Below are 21,970 nucleotides of genomic sequence, written 5' to 3' on the forward strand. Positions count from 1 at the left end.
CACTTTACTTTACAGTCAACGAACAAGACAGAATTCTAGGGCAGGTCAAACTTCAACACTACCAAAAAAAAATAAAAAAGAACCAGTATTGTAACTGGTCACAGGTCTGAACGCCCAGGTACAGGTTGAAAACACTGCTTAAAACTTAAACTGTAGGGATAGCCAAAAGTTCATTATATCAAACAGCTCCAACTTGTCCCGGATTGGTATGCAATGTAAACATTTCATTCATATAAAGCATAGATTATCAAAAAACCATGACAGAGATACAAATGTTGGCATACAAGATAAAACTCTACGTTGCTCGTCATTTTCCTCGAGATACATAAAAATATAATAAATGGAATATTCTAAAAAGATGGTTTAGAGCATGCAATTCTTAATGTAGAAGTTCTTTTAATTAGGGAAATGAGTATCACACAACAGAGATTAAAGCCTTACCGGTAAATCATATGAGAGGACAATATTGTTGCTTTCCATGCTGAAACAAATGGAACAAACCAAGTCAAGTACTTCCAAAACAGACATTAGTAGCACTGCAATAACAGAAAGCATCATCTGTTTAATGAAAAGTGTACCTGAGAACTGATAATTTCTTCCCCAGGAAAGCTAGAAGTGATAATCTACCAGAAGAAGGGGACAAATGCAAATCTTTCACAGCTCTGGTGCTGGGAGGAAGCTGTATATCTTCATTTTCATGTGGATACATCAGACTAATCTATAAAAATTGAGATTTTCAACCCAGTCATTCTAGAAGTATCATAGCGAAGTTCAAAAAACAATCAAAGAGATTACATTGTTGTTAAATCAATATATTAGGTTGCCATTAAAAAACAGTACTTTTGTGAGCACATGTGCTCCACCCATTCCAGAAAGCCTCCGTGCAAGAATCAAAATTTGGCTAGAAGTATCAATATCAAAAATCCGCGCACCAGCGAGACCCAATTCTTCCTGCAGAGACTAAAACTCTTAGAAGCAATATATTTGCAATGACTAAAATTGATAAGGTCAAATATTCAGTTTTTTTATCAATAATTGGTTATGTTTTTTGGACACGAAATATGTGCAACAATGATATAAAAGTTGTATGTGTGTGTGATCGGACATAAAAAAGTAAACAACAGATGTGCCCTTGATTATGAAAGAGAAGCGATATGAGAAGAAGAAAGAAAGAACTAAGGCTGAAAACAGAGGAAATCAAACTCAACTGTCAACCTCTAACTGCCACCCTCTTTTATTAATATTATATTAAATTGCAAAATTACAGATGTTCCCTTGATTAACAATGAGAAAACTTTGGTTCTTGTATTTCAGAAATTATACTTCAGGTTCAACTTCAGACCATTGATCTTTCTCATAGAGGAGTTATTCAGCTTGATACCTGAAAACTTTGGTTTGCTCCAATACCCCTTGGCCTGGTTCTGTGGTTCAAGGCTGATTTGAGGTTCAGTTTATTTCTTGGATGCAGTACTCCATTTCGCACCTATATTTAGAGATTCCATTTTCCCCACGATATGATTTTCTTTCCACTCCTCTTATCTTCCTCTCATTATTCTCTCTTTTCTGCTCTCTTCTTGTTTTAACACCAGAATTTATTTATTTCTTTAATTTTTGTTTTTGAATTGTTCAACAAGAGTACTTTATATTTCAATTTTTAAGTTCCTCTAGTAACAAGCATCTATATATAATGATTAAAAAACAAGTATCTATGTATATAACAAATAACCAATGCATCACCTTTAATACAAAGTGGCAAAGTGGAGACCCCCATTGTCCAATATTTGAGGAAAGAGACTGTCCTGAAAAAATATTTTGCAAGAATTGCATTAGCACTAGTTTAAAATAAATGTTGACAGTTATGGACTCTCAATATAACACCACCAACCAAATTGTACTATCCAACATCGTATGCAAAAGTCTTAGGTTTTATCAATTGAAATATTGTACACACCAAGTGCATTTTTTTTATAAGTAAACAAAGAATTTATTAAAAAGCAAAGAGAATAGGCATTACAAGCATCCCACAGGGAGGCAAGAAGTGTTACCTCTCACTTAAACTTTATAGAAGATAGAATCAAAACAATTACAACTGTGCCCAATACAAACTGTCCCTATTAACCCCTTTTTTAGCTAATCCATCTGCCATAGCATTAGCTGTTCTCCTAATCCAAGAGATTTTCAGGTTCATGTTTCTGGTTATCCATTCAAACTTTTTCATTACATCCCTAAAACACCATATTATAGACCCCAGATCCTTGAGCCACCCTATCACCAGTTCTGAGTTTCCTTCAATCTCCACATTTGTTACGCCCATCTCATTTGCAATCCAAAGCCCTCTCATAGACACAAGCAGCTCCACCCTGATGGAATCCCCAACGCAAGCAGTCAAGATTGCCTTGACTACTCCCATCAAAATTTAGTTTCACAAAGTCTGCAACTGGGGATTTCCATAACATCTTTTCCTTTTCTTTTCTGGAAGAACTTCTGGACACTACAGCCCAATTTCTCCAAATGTCATCAAAGGACCAAGAGAAAAAAGAATCCAGGGTCCGCGGCCAAGGTATCACGACTATCACCCTTACCAAAATACAGTCACTTGCCACTTCTATGCATCTCTCCTTTCCTGAGAAAATTCTGTTATTTCTTTGTTTTTTTTTTTTTTGAAAGGTAAGGTAAAATTTTATTTCATAGAAAAAACACAAGGTACAACAGATTCCAAGACAATAGAAAGACTAGTCCAGAATCAAAGATAGATTACAGACTCCAAATGGACTGAGATCTGAACAACTCAGGCACATTCATGTGCTTAAATTCATAAGTTATAGACACCCAGGAGATCAGATTGCTGACCGCCTGCTGCACTACCTCATCAGAGCTCTTTGGCTTGTTACAAAAGACAATTGTTTCTTTCTGACCACAGGGACCAAAGAATAGCTGCAGGAATTGTTTTCCCGACTAATTTTCCTTTTTTCTTCAAGCATGAAAGTTTCCAGCTAAACAGGAGGTTTTTGACTGATCTCGACATGACCCAGCAAACTCCAGCAGATTTAAGAAAATGCTCCCACACTCTTGAAGAGACCAAGCAATGGATGCTTAGGTGATCTGTAGATTCAGGCAACAGTCCACATAGCCCACAAGAGAGGTTTGAGAGCTGCAGACTCCTCTCCAAGCTGACTTTAGAAAGCTATTTGTTAAGCACCATAGTCCACACCAGGAAATTGGATTTGGAAGGAGAAACTGCATTCCTGATTTGTTTACAGGGAAAATTAACAAGCCCTGTGCTGCCAAGCTTAGAGGTCAAGGACTTGACTGAGAAGTAGTCATCCCTACTCCATTTCCAGATCCACTTGTCTTCACTAATTACATCAATACTCTGACCCTGTAATAGTTCCAGCAGATCCAACACCCCATTTACCTCCCAATCAGACAGGGCTCTTCTAAACTGGGGATTCCAAGTCACTGTGCTGTTGGAGAAGACATAGGACTCAGCCACTGAAACATAAACACCAGGGATCCCTCCAAAATTTTACTCTGACACCTCTGCCCACCTTGAACCTCACACCTTCCAAGAAAACAGGTTGGCTTTTTATGTCTTTCCAAACTCAACAGTCCCAACTTGAGAGAGGGTCTTGAGGTTTCCAATTACCCCAGTCCACCCCATACTTGGAGGCAATTAAGTTTCACCACCAGGAGTTTCTTTCAGCAGCAAATCTCCAGCACCACTTACTGAGCAAAGCAGAATTTATCACCTTCAGCTTCCTAATACCTAGACCCCCTTCCTCTCTAGGTAAGCATACTTTATCCCAGTTGACAAGATAAATTTTCTTCTCTTCTTCCCAATCCCTCCAAAGAAAGTTCCTCTGCAGCCTTTCAATTTTTTTGGCAACTTTGGCTGGGATAGGAAAGAGGGACAGGAAATAGGTGGGGAGGTTGGACAGAGTGCTCTTGATGAGGGCCACTCTACCCCCAGCTGAAAGGTATTTAGCCTTCCAAGAAGATAACTTTGTCTCTAATTTCTCAATGACTGGATCCCATATAGCAGAAGAGGAGCACTTTGCCTCAAGAGGAAGCCCCAAGTACTTCGCAGGGAAGAAATCCACCTGGCAATCCAAAACCCTTGCACACTCCTCCAAATTTGAGACATGCCCTACCGGAATGATTTTACTTTAATGCAGATTAACTTTAAGGCTTGACACCACCTCAAACCAATAAAGGATCCCTAATAAGATTTCCAACTGATCTGTTAAGGCATCTAGGAAACAGAGTGTGTCATCAGCAAACTGCAGGATGTTAACTTTTTTTCTTGAGGAGCAATTGCAAAGCCTTCCCAAAGCCCATTCTCTGCAGCCTTTAGGGAGAACTGAGAAAGAATCTCCATTAGGCAAATAAAGAGAAGGGGGGAGAGGGGATCTCCCTGTCTCAGGCCTCTAGAGCTTTCAAAGAACCCCGTAGATTGACCATTTATTAGCACTGAGAACTTAGGGGAGGAAGCACACACTTCGATCCAATTTCTTCATTTCTGACCAAACTTCATTTTCTCCAGCACCAAATCCAAACATCTCTAATTTATGTGATCATAGGCTTTTTCAATGTCTAGTTTACACACCAGTCCAGGTGTCCCCTCCCTTTGTCTCGAGTCAATGAGCTCATTTGCCACAGGAACTGAATCAAGCATTTGTCTCCCCAGGACAAAAGCACACTGATTGCTTGAGATCACACTACTCGGCACCACTTTCATTCTTTCAGCCAACACTTACCAGAATTGTGTAGAAATTGTTCAGGAGATTAATAGGTCTGAAGTCCCTAAGGTTTGTGGCCCCCTCAATCTTCAGAATCAGTGTCACAAAAGTGGCATTAAGGCTTCTTTGCAAGGAAGCATTACTGAGAAAATCCTGAAAGATCTTCAGAAGATCTCGTTTAATAACACCCAAGCATTTGATGTAGAAGAGATTAGATAGACCATCCGGTCCAGGGATTTCTCTCCATCCATCTTAAGGATTGCTGCCTTGATTTCCTCTTCGGTAAAAGGTCTCTCAAGAAACAGAGATTTTTCACGACTTAGCTGCTTGAAAGGAAGGTCCAAAGGGAAAGGTCTTCTGACCCATTTTCCTTTACAAAGGTTTTTATAGAAAGAAGTAGCTAGCACTTTTATTTCAGTCATTGACTCCCCCACCCTTCCATCCCATTCCAACTTGCTAATTGAGGAAGCCATTATCCTTGCATTAGCCATTTTGTGAAAGAAGCATGTGTTTTTATCACCCAACCTCAACCAAGCCACTTTTTCTCTGTCTCCATTTGATTTCTTCCTTTTCTGCCAACTTATCATAATTAGCCTTTGCCTGGATTCTTTTTTGTCTCAAATCTGCCTAGATTGGACTTACCTCTTCAGCCCTATCTATTTCTTCAATAACATTCAGACAATCTTTTTTCTCAGTTTCGACCCCAAGACTATTTTCAAGCTTCCAGAATTTGACCTTTTCTTTAATTTCCCCCATTTTCTTTGCAAGGATGTAAGAACTAGTACCCTCTACCTGCATCCCACTCCAAACTGAATTCAGCAAAGAAATAAAATTTTCTTCTTCAAACCAAGCATTCTCAAATTTGAAGGGAGTCTTGGTTTTCTCCCAAAACGATTCATCCCAGTTTGAAGAAACTAGGAATCGATTCGACCTTAGGGGACTCCGGGTTGTTTGTCCATGTGTATTGAGCTCCTACAAGAGGAAATTATTTATGAATTCAGCAAACAGGTTCATCACCCATGTTCTTCTACCTCTTGAGTTTTTTTCCCTTAGTGGATAAAATAGCATTGAAGTCACCCCCAATAACCCACAGGTAAGTGAAGGTAACTCTCTTATCAGCCAATTCCTCCCAAAAGGAATTCTGCAAGCTAGCAATTATTGGACCATACACATTCATTATTTTACACCGCTTCCCATCCAAAAGTTCCAAAATCACTGAGACTGAGAACTGCCCAATTCTGTGGGAGAGGATTTTACAACCCACAGGATTCCAAAGAGTTAACAGACCCCCAGCACTGCCTGCAGCGTGCTTAGCCCTCCACTTAACTTGACCTTCCCCCCAAATACCCTGAACAACACCCGCATCCATTTTTTCCAGCTTAGTTTCTTGCAACAAAACGATTTGAGAGTTTGATCTTTTAAAAGCATCACACACCACCAGCCTTCTTCTTCCCGACCCTAAACCCCTAACATTCCAAGATAAAATTTTTAGATCCACTAAGACTAAAGAAAAGAAAGGGTAAACACTTTGTTTTGCTCATAATTCACAAAAAAAATAAAAATAAAAATAAAAATAACTTGAGTAGAATTAGGGTTTCCCTATTCAGGGTATATAAGTATGCACTATGTCTGCAAAAACCCCTTAACTATATTCCTTAGAGGAAATACCCTTTGATTTTGATTTTATGTGAAAGAGTTACTTTGTAAGGGTTAAACCCAATAACAGGTATAAGCAGGTCCATCAGCTTGGACTCTTAATGGGTTATACCCATTAGTGGGCCCCACAATTGGTGGAACGTCATGGGACCCACCCACTATTGGGTACTTATCCATTATGCTGATTTAATGGTGGGCATGGCCCATTTAAGTATTTCACAATGGGTCATATTGACAAGTGGCACCTACTATACTGATTTAATAGTGGGCATGGCCCATTTTAATATTTTAACAGTGGGCCTGCTAATAAATGGGACCCATTATGCTAATCTGACAGTGGATATGGCCCACTTTGATATTTTAAACAATTATTTTAACAGTGAGCCCCGCTGATGGGTGGGGCCCATTATGATGACTTGATAGTTTTAAACTTGAATATTGTAACAGTAGGCCCTGCTAACAAACAGGACCCATTATGTTGATTTGATAGTGCGCATGACCCACTTTGGTGTTTTCCATTTGAATATTTTAAGAATGGGCCATGTTAACCAATGGGACTCGTTATGTTGATTTGATAGTGGGCATGGCCCACTTTGACATTTTAAACTTGAATATTTTAATAGTGAGCCCTGCTGATAAGTGGAACCCACTATGTTGATTTGATAGTGGGCATAGCCCACTTTGACATTTTAAACTTGAATATTTTAACAATGGGCCCCATTGATAAGTGGGACCCACTATGTTGATTAAATAGTGGTCATGGCCCACTTTAATATTTTAAGCTTAAATGTTCTAACAGTGGGACCCACTATACTGATTTGATAGTAGGACTCACTATGTTGCATGGGTCCCACCAAGTCAAGTTACTTAAAACCTGTTATAGGTATGGCCTACTACAGCATTAACTCATTATTAAACTTTACTTTTATATATGGTGAGTGGGACCCACCAAGCCAAAAACAATTCAGAATTTTGTAACAGTGGATTATTCACTGCTAATTTTCCTTTGAAATGGATAAAATCTACCAAATATTACAATCTATTATTAAATCTTATTTGGGTTTATAGTGGGTGGGACCCACCAAACCAGCAATTATAACAATGGGTCCACTATGTTGATTTCAACAATGGGTGACAACCCCCCAATCAATTTATATTTAGCTTTGAATGTGGTGAACAGGATCCACCGATTGCAACACTGATCTACTATTGCAAGGTAATTTGATAGGAACCCACCAATTCATGACAGTTCCAGTTGTCAATGGTGGGGTCAAATTATATTTTATATATCTTTTTATGACTGAGGAGTGAATCTTAACTTATATATTTTAGTTTGTTTATAGGTGGTGGTATAATTTTATCCTTTCAAGGTGGATAAGATCCACATCATATGATAGTGGGTCCCTCTGTAACACTTGGCAGCAAACTGAAACAATGGGTCCCAGGAGTTTGTCAATAACAGGTGATAATGAGTATTGTCACATGTGGCAAACCAGTATCCCCCTTCTCAGGTGGGTAACAATGCTGTAACAGGTGGCAAATGTGTTGTTATAGGTGATAAACCAGCACACTGGGTTGGCTTACTGAAAGTTCTTTGGGGTAGATAGAATCCACCGATCATAACAAAGGCTCCCCAGTACTAATCCCTTTTTTTATTTTATACAGCCTTTTTCGTGGTGAATAGAATCCACCGGATATATAAGAAAACAATTGAGATAAGAGAGATAAGAGTTGGAGTTCAACAGAACTCTAGAGAGAGAGAGAGAGATAAGGATTGAGAGTAGATAAAGTTTAGGGATAGAAGATAAGAGATAAAATAAAAATAAATAAATAAAATATGTACCTGTGTATATTTATCCTCTTCAATCAACAAATTCCCTCCTCTATTTTTTCTATTCTCCTTCTTTTCTCTCTTTTCTCTATCTGCCGCTCATTTTTCCTCTCCTCTCTCCCTTATATAGAGGAGGCAGTTATGGGCAAGGTTCAAAGTATAGATACGATACACCCCGTATCGGGCGTATCATATTGTATCTTTTGGTCTTGATACACCTATTTACAGGTGTTTCGGGACCCCCATTAATTTTAATAAAAAAGACAAAAAAAATTCCAAAAATCAAGTTTTGAAAAAAAAAACAAAAACAAAAACATTAAGCGGTTGTTTTTTTGTACCGATACGCCCCTGCTGATACATAGGGGCGTATCGATACTTTGAACCATGGTTATGGGTAGGGAAGTTAGGACAACCTCCCCACTCTTCATACGTGGGGTGGTTGCTCAACTCCCCCCATAACCAATAACTTAAAAATTAAATTTATGTGAAGTGGGCCAGGTGTCAAATCTGGCCCCTCAAGCCTTATATATGTTTTTTTTTCATCATATATATTATATATTTTTAATCCTAAACACACTTCTTCACCAGCCTATTATTTCTGGCCCCTTGACACTCCTTCACTACTACCTGCCTTGTCACTTAAACCCCACATCAACCCCATCAACTCCCTATTGTTTTTTGAAGAAGCCCCCCCCCTTCTGGCTGCTAATTTTCCTCTTTCCATTAAAATTCGTTGCTCCACTCCTTCAAGGTATTTTATTGTTTCCGCCTCCATTCCCTCCATAGAAACCCCCAAAAACATTCCCAACCCCAAAAGTTTTGACGTCACCCATGAAGAAGAAGAAGAGATATTGGTTTAACTATCAACGCTTGAAAATGGATATGAACAACCGTTTCCGAGCCCCATAGGCAAGTGAGTAATTACTCCTAGCTCCGCCCTAGAGTCCCCTTTTTCAACCTGTTTGTCTACCACGAGAGTTGCCACCTCGGGCTTTGTTCCTCCTCTCAAATCTTGGTCATCCAAAGGCAAAATGATCGGACGGCTATAATTTCTTGTCTTCCCCATCATCTTCTCCCCCTCTGGCGACCCTAGCTGGAGGCACCCTGACCAACATCCCTTGAGGAGACAGGGGCTAACAGAACAGCTCCTCCTGCTATCTTTAGAAACGAAGTTCTTTCCCTCTGTTGGTTCGAGTGGTTAAGTGTTGGTGGGCTTAGTTTATCTTTTATGTTTAAGTTCTTTAGTCTGTTATCTGCCTTTAGCTATTGGGCCTAAACCTGTTTTATTTTACTTCATTATGTCTAGGTGTCCCATCACTAATCAAGGGCATTCTAGTCTAATTCTGTAGCTTCTTATTATAAATATATATAATAGCTTCTAGGGCCAGCCAAGATTGAATTGCCGCCCATTCTCAAACTTCTTCTCTTCTCTTCTCTTCTTCTCTTCTCTTCTCTTCTCTTCTTCTTCCTCTTCTACTGCTGTACTTCAGCAAACATGGTATCAGAGCTCTCCATTCAGCCTGACTGATTGCAGAAAGTTTCTTTCTTCTTTCCCTCTTCTCTGTTCTTTTTTTCTTTTCTCTTATCTCTGCTACTGTGAAGAAGCCCTAGGACAGATCGTTGACAACAAAAAGGTCTGTGTCTAGGATTTCTCTTGGCTGTAGGGCCCAAGAGGAGCTTTTCCCAGAAGTTTATGCCCTACTAGTGGTTCTGCAGCAGTTAGTAGCCAATCGGCTACTAGAGAGATCTGTGTAGAACAGATCTAGGTAGAAGGACTGAGTGGACAGTCCTAGTTGTCTGGGAGATTGAACAGTTCGCAGGGGGTGGTCACAGCCCACATTCGACTTCCAGAAGCGGTGTTTTTTGACCTTTGGAACTACTCTCAGCCCGGAACTGGTTACAGAGAGTGCATCAGTCCAGTTACAGAGGGTATTTTCAGCTTAGTAACAGCTCCGGTAAGTCTGAAATCTTGTTCCTCTTGTTGAGATTACAGTTGTGGTTACTGTAAGAGGAAAAATATGTCTTCAATATCAGGAGAAGTGACTTCTAAGGACAATAGGACTGGTGGGAGGTCTTCAAACCTGGAAAACCCAAATATGTATAGTGTGCAGATCACCGGTGTGTTGTTAGATGAATACAACTTCAGAGAATGGTCTGTTTCAGCCAAGCTTTTCATTACTTCCCGGTACCTTATGGGTTATTTAGATGGACAGAAGAAGGAACCTAAAGAGGATGATGCTGATTACTCAATCTGGCGTAAGGAAAACGCTACTGTTATGCCCTGGCAGCTTGCCTCAATGACTCCAAGAGTGGCTAGGACTGTTCAACACTTCCCTATTGCCTCTAAGACTTGAGAGAAGGTGTATAAAACCTATGGACAGCGGAAGAACAATGCAAGAATTTAATAGCCTTACCCAAGATATTGTTGCATTGAGACAAGGGGATATGTCTATTGCAACTTACTTTGCAACTTTAGAAGGACTATGGGAAGAACTTGACCACCACCTTGTACTTGATTGGGAAAATACAAGAGATAAGGAGAGGCATGATAAACAAATTGAAGAAGGCAGAGCTTTTAAGTTATTGTGTGGCCTAGACCCGATGTATGAGAGAATAAGATCCCAAATCTTGAGAAGGGATGAAATTCCAGATTTACATCATATTTACTATCTTGTAGGGAAAGAAAGAGGTTAGAAGGAAAGGGGGCAAGCATTCAAACAAGAGACATCTCAATTGCTCTCATTGCGGAGGTGACAGACATTTGAAAGAGACTTGTTGGATTCTTTATCCTCACCTGAAACCAGCTGCATTAAGGAAAGACAAGAAGCCTCAAAAGAGTCAAACAGCAAGTGGGAATGTGGTGTTTTTTAAGTCTCAATCCTATTTTCAGTCCTCCAGGAATCCTCTTCAAGGGGAGACTAGTAGGATGGGAGAGGATTCTTCTTCTCCCTCCTTCTTTGTGCCTCTTTCAGCCTCGGGTCTTCCATCTTCTCCTCCTGATCCTCCCAGTTTTAGCTGCCCAGGTGAATCCAGTGGGATTCCCACTAAACCCGTTATTGCTCCGGATGTTGAGGATGTGACTGATAACACTAATAGGCAGCAAAAAGATATGAGAATTCCCCACAGAAAAAAGAAAAAAAGATCCTCCAACTTATGGCAACAACCAATCGAACTCGGACCAATCTGTCTCAATGGTTCCAAGCAATCCTATCACTCATACTTTTGTTTGGATCTTCCCATTGCTCTTCGTAAGCCTACCCGTTCTTGTACTACCCGACACCCCATTGTTGAATACGTTTCTTATTCATGTTTGTCTCCTCGTAATTATTCCTTTGTTTTTTATCTTTCTTCTGTTCATGTCCCTGCTAGGTACTCAAAGGCAGTGTCTGGCCCAAGACCGAGAGAGGCTATGAATGAAGAAATGAAAGCCTTAATGAAGGCCAGGACTTGGGAATTAGTGGATCTACCAGAAGGAAAGAGCACTGTGAGATGTAAGTGGGTGTTCACTGTGAAGCATAAGGAAGGCAGGTCCATTGAAAGATATAAGGCCAGGCTAGTGGCGAACGGGTTTACTCAAAAGGAAGGGATTGATTACAAGGAGACTTGTGCTCCAGTTGCAAAGCTTAACAAAATCCGGGTTCTACTGTCATTAACTGCAAATTTCTCATGGAAGCTACATCAGTTGGACGTGAAGAACGCTTTCCTAAATGGTGATCTACATGAGGAGGTATTCATGAATCCTCCACCTGGTTATGATTTTGATAGGAAGGTATGTAGGCTAAGGAAAGCATTATATGGACTTAAGCAATCCCCTTGAGCTTGATTTGAAAGGCTCTATTGGACCATTAAGAAAGTGGGATACACTCAGAGTGGTGCAGACCATGCCTTGTTCATAAGGAAACAGGACAGCAGGCTTACAACACTTATAGTCTATGTGGATGATATGGTGATTACAGGAGATGATCCGGAAGAGATAAAAAGATTGAAGGAGTTATTGGCATCTGAATTTGAGATCAAAGTTTTAGGCCATCTGAGATACTTCCTTGGAATTGAAGTTGTAAGGTCACAAGAGGGCATTTATATATGTCAAAGGAAGTATTCCTTGATCTTCTAGAGGAGGCAGGTATGACGGGGAGTAGACCACTCTTGGAATCGGTTGGAGAGGAATACCCTGATAAAGAAAGATACCAAAAGTTGGTGGGAAAATTAATATATCTATCTCTTATTCGACCTGATATAGCTTATGCAGTACATGTTGTCATCCAATTCATGCACTCTCCAAAGATTCCTCATATGAAAGTAATGGAAAGGATTCTCAGGTATTTAAAAACATGTCTGGGAAAAGGAATTTTGTTCAAAAAGTACATTAAAATTGAAATTGAGGCGTTTACTAATGCAGATTGGGTTGGATCAGTTGGAGATAGGAAGTCTACTTCTGGATATTGTACATTTGTTGGAGGTAATTTGGTTACTTGGTGAAGTAAAAAGCAAAATGTGGTTGCAAGATCTAGTGCAAAAGCTGAATATCGGCCTATGGCACATGGTGTTGCAGAACTGTTGTGGCTTAGGGCTCTCCTTGGTGAGCTTGGGGTGAAGGTTGATGGTCCTCTGAAGCTGTATTGTGACAACAAGGCTGCCATCAACATTGCAAATAACCTAGTACAACATGATAGGACTAAGCATATTGAGAATGATTGACACTTTGTAAGAGAGAGAATTGTCTCGGGTGAACTTTGCATTCCTTATACTCCCTCTGAGATGCAGGTTGCTGATGTTTTGACAAAAGGACTATCTTCAATAAAGTTCCTAGGCTTACTTGGCAAGCTAAACATGACTGACATCCATGCTTTAGCTTGAGGGGGAGTGTTGGTTTGAGTGGTTAATTGTTGGTGGGCTTAATTTATCTTTTATGTTTAAGTTCTTTAGTCTGTTATGGGCCTTTAGTTATTGAGCCTAAACCTGTTTTATTTTACTACATTATGTCTAGGTGTCCCATCACTAATCAGAGGCATTCTAGTCTATTTCTGTAACTTCTTATTGTAAATATATAGAATAGCTTCTAGGGCCGGCTAAGATTGAATTGCCGCCCATTCTCAAACTTCTCTTCTCTTCTCTTCTCTTCTCTTCTCTTCTCTTCTCTTCTCTTCTCTTCTTCCACATCTACTGTTGTACTTCAGCAAACACCCTCCTCTCCAAGAACCATCGTTCTAGAGATCTCCGACCCTTTGGCACTTTTATGGTGGCCTCCTTCTCCTGGGATTTCTCGCTTCCATCTACAGGCTGACAGCAGCTTTTCCGACCAAATCCTGACTGACTTATATGCAAATCCTGATACTATGCAACCAACATCATCGGATTCACCAGAGGCAGATCTGTCTCATCAGCCAGGTACACTTGCTCCTATTGATATGCCTGTTCCTCTAAATGTTGATTCACCTGTCATCAATGATCTTGATATTCCTATTGCTAAGAGAAAGGGTGTTAGATCTTGTACCACTAATCATCCTATCTCTAATTTTGTGTCCTATGATCATGTTTCACCTTCATTCTGTGCATTTCTCTCTTTTGTGGACAGTGTCCCCATTCCTAAGAATGTGGCAGAAGCTTTATCTAAACCTGAATGGACAAATGCAATGCAGGAAGAAATTGATGCATTACACAAAAATGGCACTTGGGAGTTGGTGGACCTTCCTAAAGGGAAGGAACCAGTGGGAAGTGGGTGTTCACAGTGAAACACAAGGCTGATGGAACTGTTGAAAGGTACAAGGCTAGACTGGTGGCAAGAGGCTTTACACAAGTATATGGAGTGGACTATGCAGAGACTTTTGCTCCAGTGGCCAAGATGAACTCTATCAGGATCCTTCTTTCATTGGCAGCAAATCTTAACTAGGAACTTCACCAATTGGACATCAAAAATGCTTTCTTGAATGGTGACTTGGAAGAGGAGGTGTAAATGACCCAACCTCCAGGTTTCTGTGCCAAAGGCAGTGAACAAAAGGTGTGTAGGTTAAAAAAATCTTTATATGGGTTGAAACAATCACCTCGGGCTTGGTTTAGTAAGTTCCATTTAGCAGTCCAACAGATGGGGTTCAAACAATGCCAGTCAGATCACACTCTATTTGTGAAAAGAGGTGAGGGGAAAATTGCAGCTCTTATTGTGTATGTGGATGACATAGTGATCATAGGAGATTGGGAAGATGAAATACAGAGACTAAAAAAATTCTTAGCCACTAAATTTGAGGTGAAAGATCTAGGCCCCTTACGTTATTTCCTTGGAATTGAAGTTGCACGCTCTCACAAGGGCATATTTATTTCCCAACGGAAATATGTACTAGATCTACTAGAAGATACAGGCAAGTTGGGGGTAAAACCAATTGACTCACCAATTGAATCTAATCATCATCTGGGAGACAGTCAGGGAGAGTTTTTGAAAGATGTGAAGAAGTTCCAGAAACTCGTAGGGAGACTCTTGTATTTGTCTATGACCAGGCCTGATATTGCTTATGCAGTGGGTGTCCTTAGTTAGTTCATGCACAACCCTACGACAACTCACTTTGAAGCTGCAAAGAGGATCCTTAGATACCTCAAGAAGTTTCCCAGAGCTGGTTTGTTGTTCTAGAAACATGGTCACTTAAAGGTGGAAGTATATACTGATGTTGATTGGGCAGGAGCAGTCGATGACCGAAAGTCTACCAGTGGGTATTGCGCCTTCGTAGGAGGAAACCTGGTCACATGGAGAAGTAAAAAACAAAGTGTGGTGGATAGATCTAGTGCTGAAGCAGAATATAGAGAGATGTGTCATGGGGTTGCTGAAATCATGGGGATAAGAAATCTGTTAGGTGAGCTGGGTTTTGCAGTGAGCAATCCTATGTCACTCTACTGAGACAATAAAACTACCATCAATATTGCTACTAATCCAGTCCTGCACGATAGGACGAAACACATTGAAGTGGACAAGCATTTTATTAGAGATAAACTTGTAAATGGAGAAGTGTGTACTCCATATGTCAGCTCAGAAGAACTACTTGCAGATATCTTCACCAAAAGTCTTCATCATGTGCGGCACAATGATCTGTGTGACAAGTTGGGCATGATTGACATCTATGCTCCAACTTGAGGGGGAGTGTTGAAATAATTTAGTTATTTGTGTTAGGGTCTGTTTGGCTAGTTAAGGCGTTTTTTATTTCTGTTATGTCTGTTATTGTACTCACTTACAGCAGGGGCACAAAGATTTTTTCCCTACTTATTTCTGCTGCCCTATATAATATAATAAAGTTGGCGCCACCAGCACTGTTCCATTGCCAATCTCTTCTCTTCTCTCCTTCCTCTCCTCTTCTTCTCTTCTCTTCTCCTTCTTTTATTTCTGGCCGGCCTCACTGTCAAGAAAAACAAAAAGAGAGATACGAGGAAGGTGATAAGCAATCACCCAAAAGGAAAGGCCAACTCAAACTCAACCCCAATGAGACAGAAACAAACCCAAATCAACCAAAACCAGAAACAAGCTAAAAAGACCCTTCTAACAAAAGCCCCTTACCCATAACAATACAATACAAAACAGGAGACAAAACAAAACCAGAATATCAAAACCAGCCCAACGCCCAAAAAAGCCCAAGCTATACACCCAAACCCCAACAAGCAGCTTTAAACATCTTTCTCAGTTTTTTGTGTACAAATTTGTTGTCATTTCTTGACCGTTCCTTTGGGTTTTTTGACAACCTTGTTAGGTCCCATTATGAAAAGACCACCTTTTAACCTCGTGAAGACCTTAGAGACTGGGATCTGTTGTTGTAATTTTTTGTGCTTTTGAGTTCTGACTCTTCTAACTGCATTTAGCCTTCCCACTGCTGTTTCAGAATTCCCCACTAATTTCTGATCCCTGTCTTCGCCCATCACCCCCTCGACCTCTTCTTCTGGCTCCTCTATGAAGTCCCCGCAACCTCCAGCACTCACTTCCGCCTCTTGCCTTGTTGAATTAGTGCAGTTAGGATGAACAACTGTATCTATCAGACCTTTCAACCCAAATGTTTCCTCCACAGATCTAAAGGTTTCTTTCACTCCCCTATTCACCACTTCCTTGATGTTAACAGACTTTTCTACCATATGCATCTCACCAATCATCGGTTCAGACTCATTTTCCTCCCCTGAATCCCCTTCCATCCCCTCTTCTCCATTCTCCTTTAGTGGGAAAGTTCTGTTTCTTCTTCACCTTCACCTCCCTCACCCTCAATCCTTCTTTCCTCCTTCCTCCTCTTCCACACATCTGTCCCCTTCTCCACATCTATTCCCCCACTTCTCTTCAAAACTCCTTTTTCCTTTGCCCCTTCAGTCCTGGTTCCCTCATCTCCCTTTCTGTCCCCCCCCCTGTCTTCAGTGGCTCTGCTTTCATTACTTCCTGGCAAGGTAAGAATGACCTCTTCCTCGTTCTTTTCTTCCACAACCGCTTCTAGCCGTCCCCCATCCACTCCCTCTATCCTTTCCAGACCTTCTTTCTAGCCCTCCTTGGGGACCAAAAGGTCTTCCTCATCCTCCTCTTTTTCCTGTTGAACAAATCTAATCTCAGATTCCGTCTGCACACCTTTCTTTTCTTCTGCCCACCCTTCTTGCTCCCCTTCTATCTTCTCTAGGATTGCTCAAGTATTCTTCTTCTTGACAGAATATCTTATCCTTCTCCATACAAAACCTTCGACATCACCAGTTGCCTCTTCTGTAACTTCCTTCTCTATCAGACATCTCCCATCAATGGGATATCTCGTTGGTTGCCATCACATCTCCCATCTTTTGTTGTCTCTCTCCTCAGAGCCGATCTCTTCAACTCACAAAAATTAAAGCCATAACCTGGTTCGACCCCTGCAGACCTATTATTCTGATCAAATCTTTCTTCGTAACTGGGCCCACTCTTCGACCCAGGCCCCAAAGACTTGTGACTTCTGGGCTCATCACTTAAAACCTGTCCAAAGCCAATCTGTTTCCCACCCCTCTCACACTCCTCTTTTACACACATGTGCTCCCCAAGAGAAACACGTGTTGGGCAGCAGAAAGTTACTTGGGGGTGGAAACCATTTTGCTGCGGTATGTTGGACCAAAACTGTATCTATTGTTGATGTGTACTCTATTGAGGATATCACAAAGGGGATGGCAATAACTGCTCTCATACATCTCCAGTTCTCCAGTCCTCTTAGTTAGCAGAAGAACAAACAGTTTAGCCAGCTACATTTCATCTTTCATCTTTAAATCTGCATCTCCTTTTTTTGGTCAGCAATCTACATCTCAAATTTCTTCTACTCAATGTTTATTCTCATTCTCTCTGCTTCTAAATAGGTCTGCTATCAATTAGGCAATCATACAACAGTTTCTCTCCATCAAGCAGAAGCCCAAAACTACAAGTATAAAATTAAGTAATTCCCACTGTGAAAAAAAATATATGGAACAAGGGAACCAGCAATAGAAAGCAAGAGAGATTAAATGCCTTTTTTATGTTTCACTTTACCATATATTTTTTTATCAATAACACAATTCATTAATTTTCACAATAAGAATTACAAAGAGGAAGTTATGTTTCACTTTACCATATATACATTCTTCTTGATATCTTTCCCTCATTGCAATAAATTCAGATGGTTCCTCTTGAGACTGTCCAAGTGACACATTTTTCAAGCGAGCCACCTCCTACAAAGACAAAATAAAGAAAAAAAAAGCTCAAAATTTGAAGTGAAGTAGTTCTTTTTCCCTTTGGAGGGGGCAGGGAATGGTATGGAGAGAGAGTTGCTAGATGAAGAGAAAAGTAAAAGTCCAACATCTTAAACAATATTAGTTAGAAAATCAATGGTTCAAATCATTGCTAATTGGGCTAAGAAGAACCTGACATGCTTGCCTCTTCGGCCTCTATTTATGGAGAAACCACAACCATGTGTCCAAAAGAATCTCCTTTATACTGTCTGGAAACATTGTGAAATATGTGAGAATATAGAAATGACCATTGTCTAAGAACAGTGGAATGGGAGGGTGTTAGTTGCAGTTGCAGTTGCAGTTGAAGGCAGTTGAAGAAACATGAATAGACACGAATCAGTTTGAGTTGGAAAGGAAACCTGGGAGATGGAAAGGAGATTTATGATAGTTGGTTCAAAGTCCTTTGAAATCAGACGAAGTGTCAACCATGGAGACGATTTTGCATTAACGGAAAGGGGCAAGGGAATTTGGACACGAACAGTCCTTTCTCAAGAGGACATCTTCTGGACCAGAACTTATATTTAAGAAGCTTTGGAAAACAAGTGAAAATATTTAGCAGACCGTAAAAGAGTTAACAAGGGAAGAATCCTATGCCTACAGCTCAAAGAAAATACCTGGGGGAGATTCATTCGTCTCAGCAGATGGGAAAAATCAGACAAGGCTAGATCTATTTGCATCCTAGAAGAACCAGCTACTGGAGGCTGGAACTCCTTCATCAAGTTCTTGGATTGTGTTTGTAATCCCAGAGTGAATCACAGTCCTGAAAATTTGAAGCAAGATCACTTTCCCTCGTTTGAAGCCAAAAGTAGGATAATTAAGACTGGAGCCTCTGTGTTCCTGTCTATAGTCCATCAAAATAAACCCATTGGTAACTGGAAATTGGCCTTTGTCTGCTCGAAATCACCTTCGTTGAACTGGGAAGAAGTTGAGCTAGGACTGTCTGAAAATCTTCACTCAAAATCCTTACTGAAGCTGTGCCCCTTTGAACAAAACAAAGCAGTGGGTTTTGCCCCTTTGGAAGAACTGATTTTAGCCTGGACCAAGATTAAATCTTTCTTTGTCTTCGGCGGCTGGGTTAAGATAAATGCAGTCCCAGAACAGTTGAGCTTCAGAGGCTGGCTAAAGCTGCGGGGTTTACCCTTCCACCTCTGGACGAAGGAAACATTTTCCCTGATAGGAGACCTTTGTGGAGGCCTTGAAGAAATAGACCCCAGGACACTAAACCTCTCGGAGTTAGACTTTGCCAGAATCAAGGTAAAGAATCACGGTATTCATGCCATTCCTCGAGCAATCCCCGTTCTGGACAGAAAAGTGTGGTTTTACCTCTCAGTGGAGGTGGAGAAGACGAACGATTCACCTCCCTCTCACTCCGAATTAACTCGCCCTAACGGCACCTATCCACATGGCAAGTCTACCTTCGATGCTCAGGAATCAAATCGGACAAGAGGTTGTCGTAGGGGAAATGAAAAGTCGGCAGTGGGAGTCCAAGCAGCAGTGCAGGGGCTTTCATTCCCCATAAAACATAAAGCTCTCGAAGAAGCCAAAAGAAACAAGAAAGGCGGACAACTCCCCCCCCTTAAAGAAGTTTCTCAAATTTCAAAATACCCCCCCAAAATCCGACTTTTCAAAAATAAGCCACCTTCTAACCAGTTTGAAATTTTGGGCGGATACTCTCAAACCCAAGGCCCAGTTTTAGGCCCAAACACTTCAAGCCCACCAGCAACCCCGTGCTCTAGTCAGCCCATTCCTGAAACTCCTCCCAGCTTGGGCCGACACTCAGGAAACGTTTTCAAGACTCCAACTCCTTCTGTAAGATCAGATTCCCCTCCTGCTAGTGAAGAAGAAGACACAGAGGAAGACTTCAGCTCATATGCAACAGAAGCAGAACCAGAACATCGAGATTTAGCTCTTGAAAGAGCAAAAAACCTGTTCGCTGGGAAAGAGTTTTGGGGAAGTGTGGGGATACTTCAACATACTCACTTGGTTGATGCAGATTATGGAGCAATCCCAGATCAGACTCCCCTGTTCATAGACAAGGAAGAGATTCGCCAACCCCTTCTCCCATCTCCCGTCAAATTCCTAATTGGCATTCAGGGAGACATTCCGCCCCTCTTTCTTCTGCGTCTAAATTTCAACCTCCCGTCACTTCTGCTAACTCTCATTGTATTTTATCTTCTTCTCCATTCTCAGGTTCAAATGTATTGTCATCCCACCCAAAGCAAAAAGATTCTCAGACAGCTACTTCATCAAGCATTGATAGGAAGACGGAGGTGAATTTGAGAAATGGTAACATAGCCACATAGCTTAAGCATTGGGAATTAAAAGAAGAGTTGAAGAAGATGGAAAACAGACAACTCCTGAGAAAGAGAAGATCAAATCCGGAAAGAGTCAGGAGAAAAGTAAGAAAAAAGGTCCCAAAAAAGAACTAAAGAGACTTCAGTGGGGATTATTGGATCGCATCTCAGACGGAAGTAGGACAAACAAGGGGAATTCTGGTAGAGTGACTAAATGAAGATATTAAGCTGGAATGTCAGGGGTTTGGGAGGGCAGATCAAAAGAAGCTTAGTGAAAGAAACTTTGAAAAGAGAAAACTCAGATATAATTATTCTGCAGGAATCTAAAAAGGAAGTTATTGACAGGAAACTTATGAAAGCAATTTGGGGAATAAGGGGTAGAAAATGGACTGCTGTTCCAGCGGTGGGTTCCAGTGGGGGAATCATCCTAGCTTGGAAGGAAGATGAAATCTCAGGTTTGGAGATCAACAAAGGTGAGTTCTCAGTCTCGGTCTTGTCCACAAATTTAAAAGATGATTTCAGCTGGATTCTTACCGGAGTATATGGCCCCAACTCTCCCTCAGAGAGAGAGAGAGAGAGATTCTGGGAAGAACTGGATTCCTTGCATAAGGAGGAGGATATCCCATGGTGCTTAGCTGGATGTTTCAACATCACAAGATTCAGTTCAGAACATTCCAATGGTAGAGCCCCAACAAGAAGTATGAGGAACTTCTCAAAATTTATCTCCAGGCATAACTTGTGTGACCTCCCCCTTACTAATGGACTCTTCACCTGGTCAAATATGCAAGAAAATGTCATAAGTTGCAGACTTGATAGATTTCTGCTTTCTCAGGAGTGGCTGAAAAGATTTGCCAACCTATGACAAGAACTTCGTCCCAGATGTACTTCAGACCACTGGCCTATTCTGCTAAACACTGAAAGAATCATCAGAAGAAAGACCCCTTTTTGACTGGAAAAATTTTGGTTATGTCACTAAGACTTCAATAAAAAAGGTTGCAGAATGGTGGGAAGAACGCAAAGTAGAGGGTTGGGCTGGCTTTAGGCTCCTACAGAAATTAAGAGCTCTAAACAGAAACCTGAAAGTTTGGGGGAGAGAGGTATTCAAAACTGTTGAAGAAGAGAAGAAAAAAGTTCTTACAGAGTTAGAGGAGCTAGATAGCAGAGAACAAAATGGGACCCTAGATGCTCTAAACAGAAGTAGAAGTGCATATTTGAAAAAGGAATGGGAACAACTGGTCAGAAGAAAAGAAATTTACTGGAGACAAAGATCAAGAGTGAAATGGTTGAAAGAAGGAGACAATAACTCCAGATTTTTTCACACTATGCCTTGGGAAGGAGTAGAAAAAACTTCATCTCCAAGCTGAAAGTGAGCCAGAGGGAAGAGGAGAATCCCGAGGAAATTAAGGAAGCCTTTCTCTCCTTTTTCAATAACCTTTACTCCAAGGATAGTAACAACCAATTTACATTGAATAGATGGGAAGGCACAATTTTATCAGCTGAAAAAAGGGTTTGGTTGGAAAGAAGCATTGAAGAGGAAGAAGTTAAAAATTCTATCTTCAGCATGGATGGAGATAGGACTCTAGGACCGGATGGTTTTCCCATCTTTTTCTTCCAACAGTGTTGGGAAATAGTAAAGTCAAATCTTATGGAATTTTTCAGGGAATTCCACTCTTCGTCTATTGTTAACAAAGGCCTTAACTCAACCTTTCTGTCTCATTCCAAAG

The 21,970-nt window shown here is 40.7% G+C and overlaps 1 protein-coding gene across 1 annotated transcript in view; it reads right to left on the reverse strand.

Annotated features, from left to right (window-relative positions):
* LOC104587363 (uncharacterized) overlaps positions 1–21,970 on the reverse strand; it is an 86,106-nt gene that overhangs the window by 33,958 nt on the left and 30,178 nt on the right. Inside the window, exons 6-10 of the mRNA XM_010244941.3 lie at positions 17,793–17,892; positions 1,738–1,799; positions 841–951; positions 579–718; positions 442–481 (exon numbers count right to left, since the gene is read on the reverse strand). Coding sequence (XP_010243243.1) covers positions 442–481; positions 579–718; positions 841–951; positions 1,738–1,799; positions 17,793–17,892 — 453 coding nt within the window. The remainder of the gene's footprint in view (positions 1–441; positions 482–578; positions 719–840; positions 952–1,737; positions 1,800–17,792; positions 17,893–21,970) is intronic.

Source organism: Nelumbo nucifera, chromosome 2, assembly GCF_055504915.1.
Source record: "Nelumbo nucifera cultivar China Antique chromosome 2, China Antique-T2T, whole genome shotgun sequence".
In the NCBI taxonomy this organism is placed as follows: Eukaryota; Viridiplantae; Streptophyta; class Magnoliopsida; order Proteales; family Nelumbonaceae; genus Nelumbo; species Nelumbo nucifera.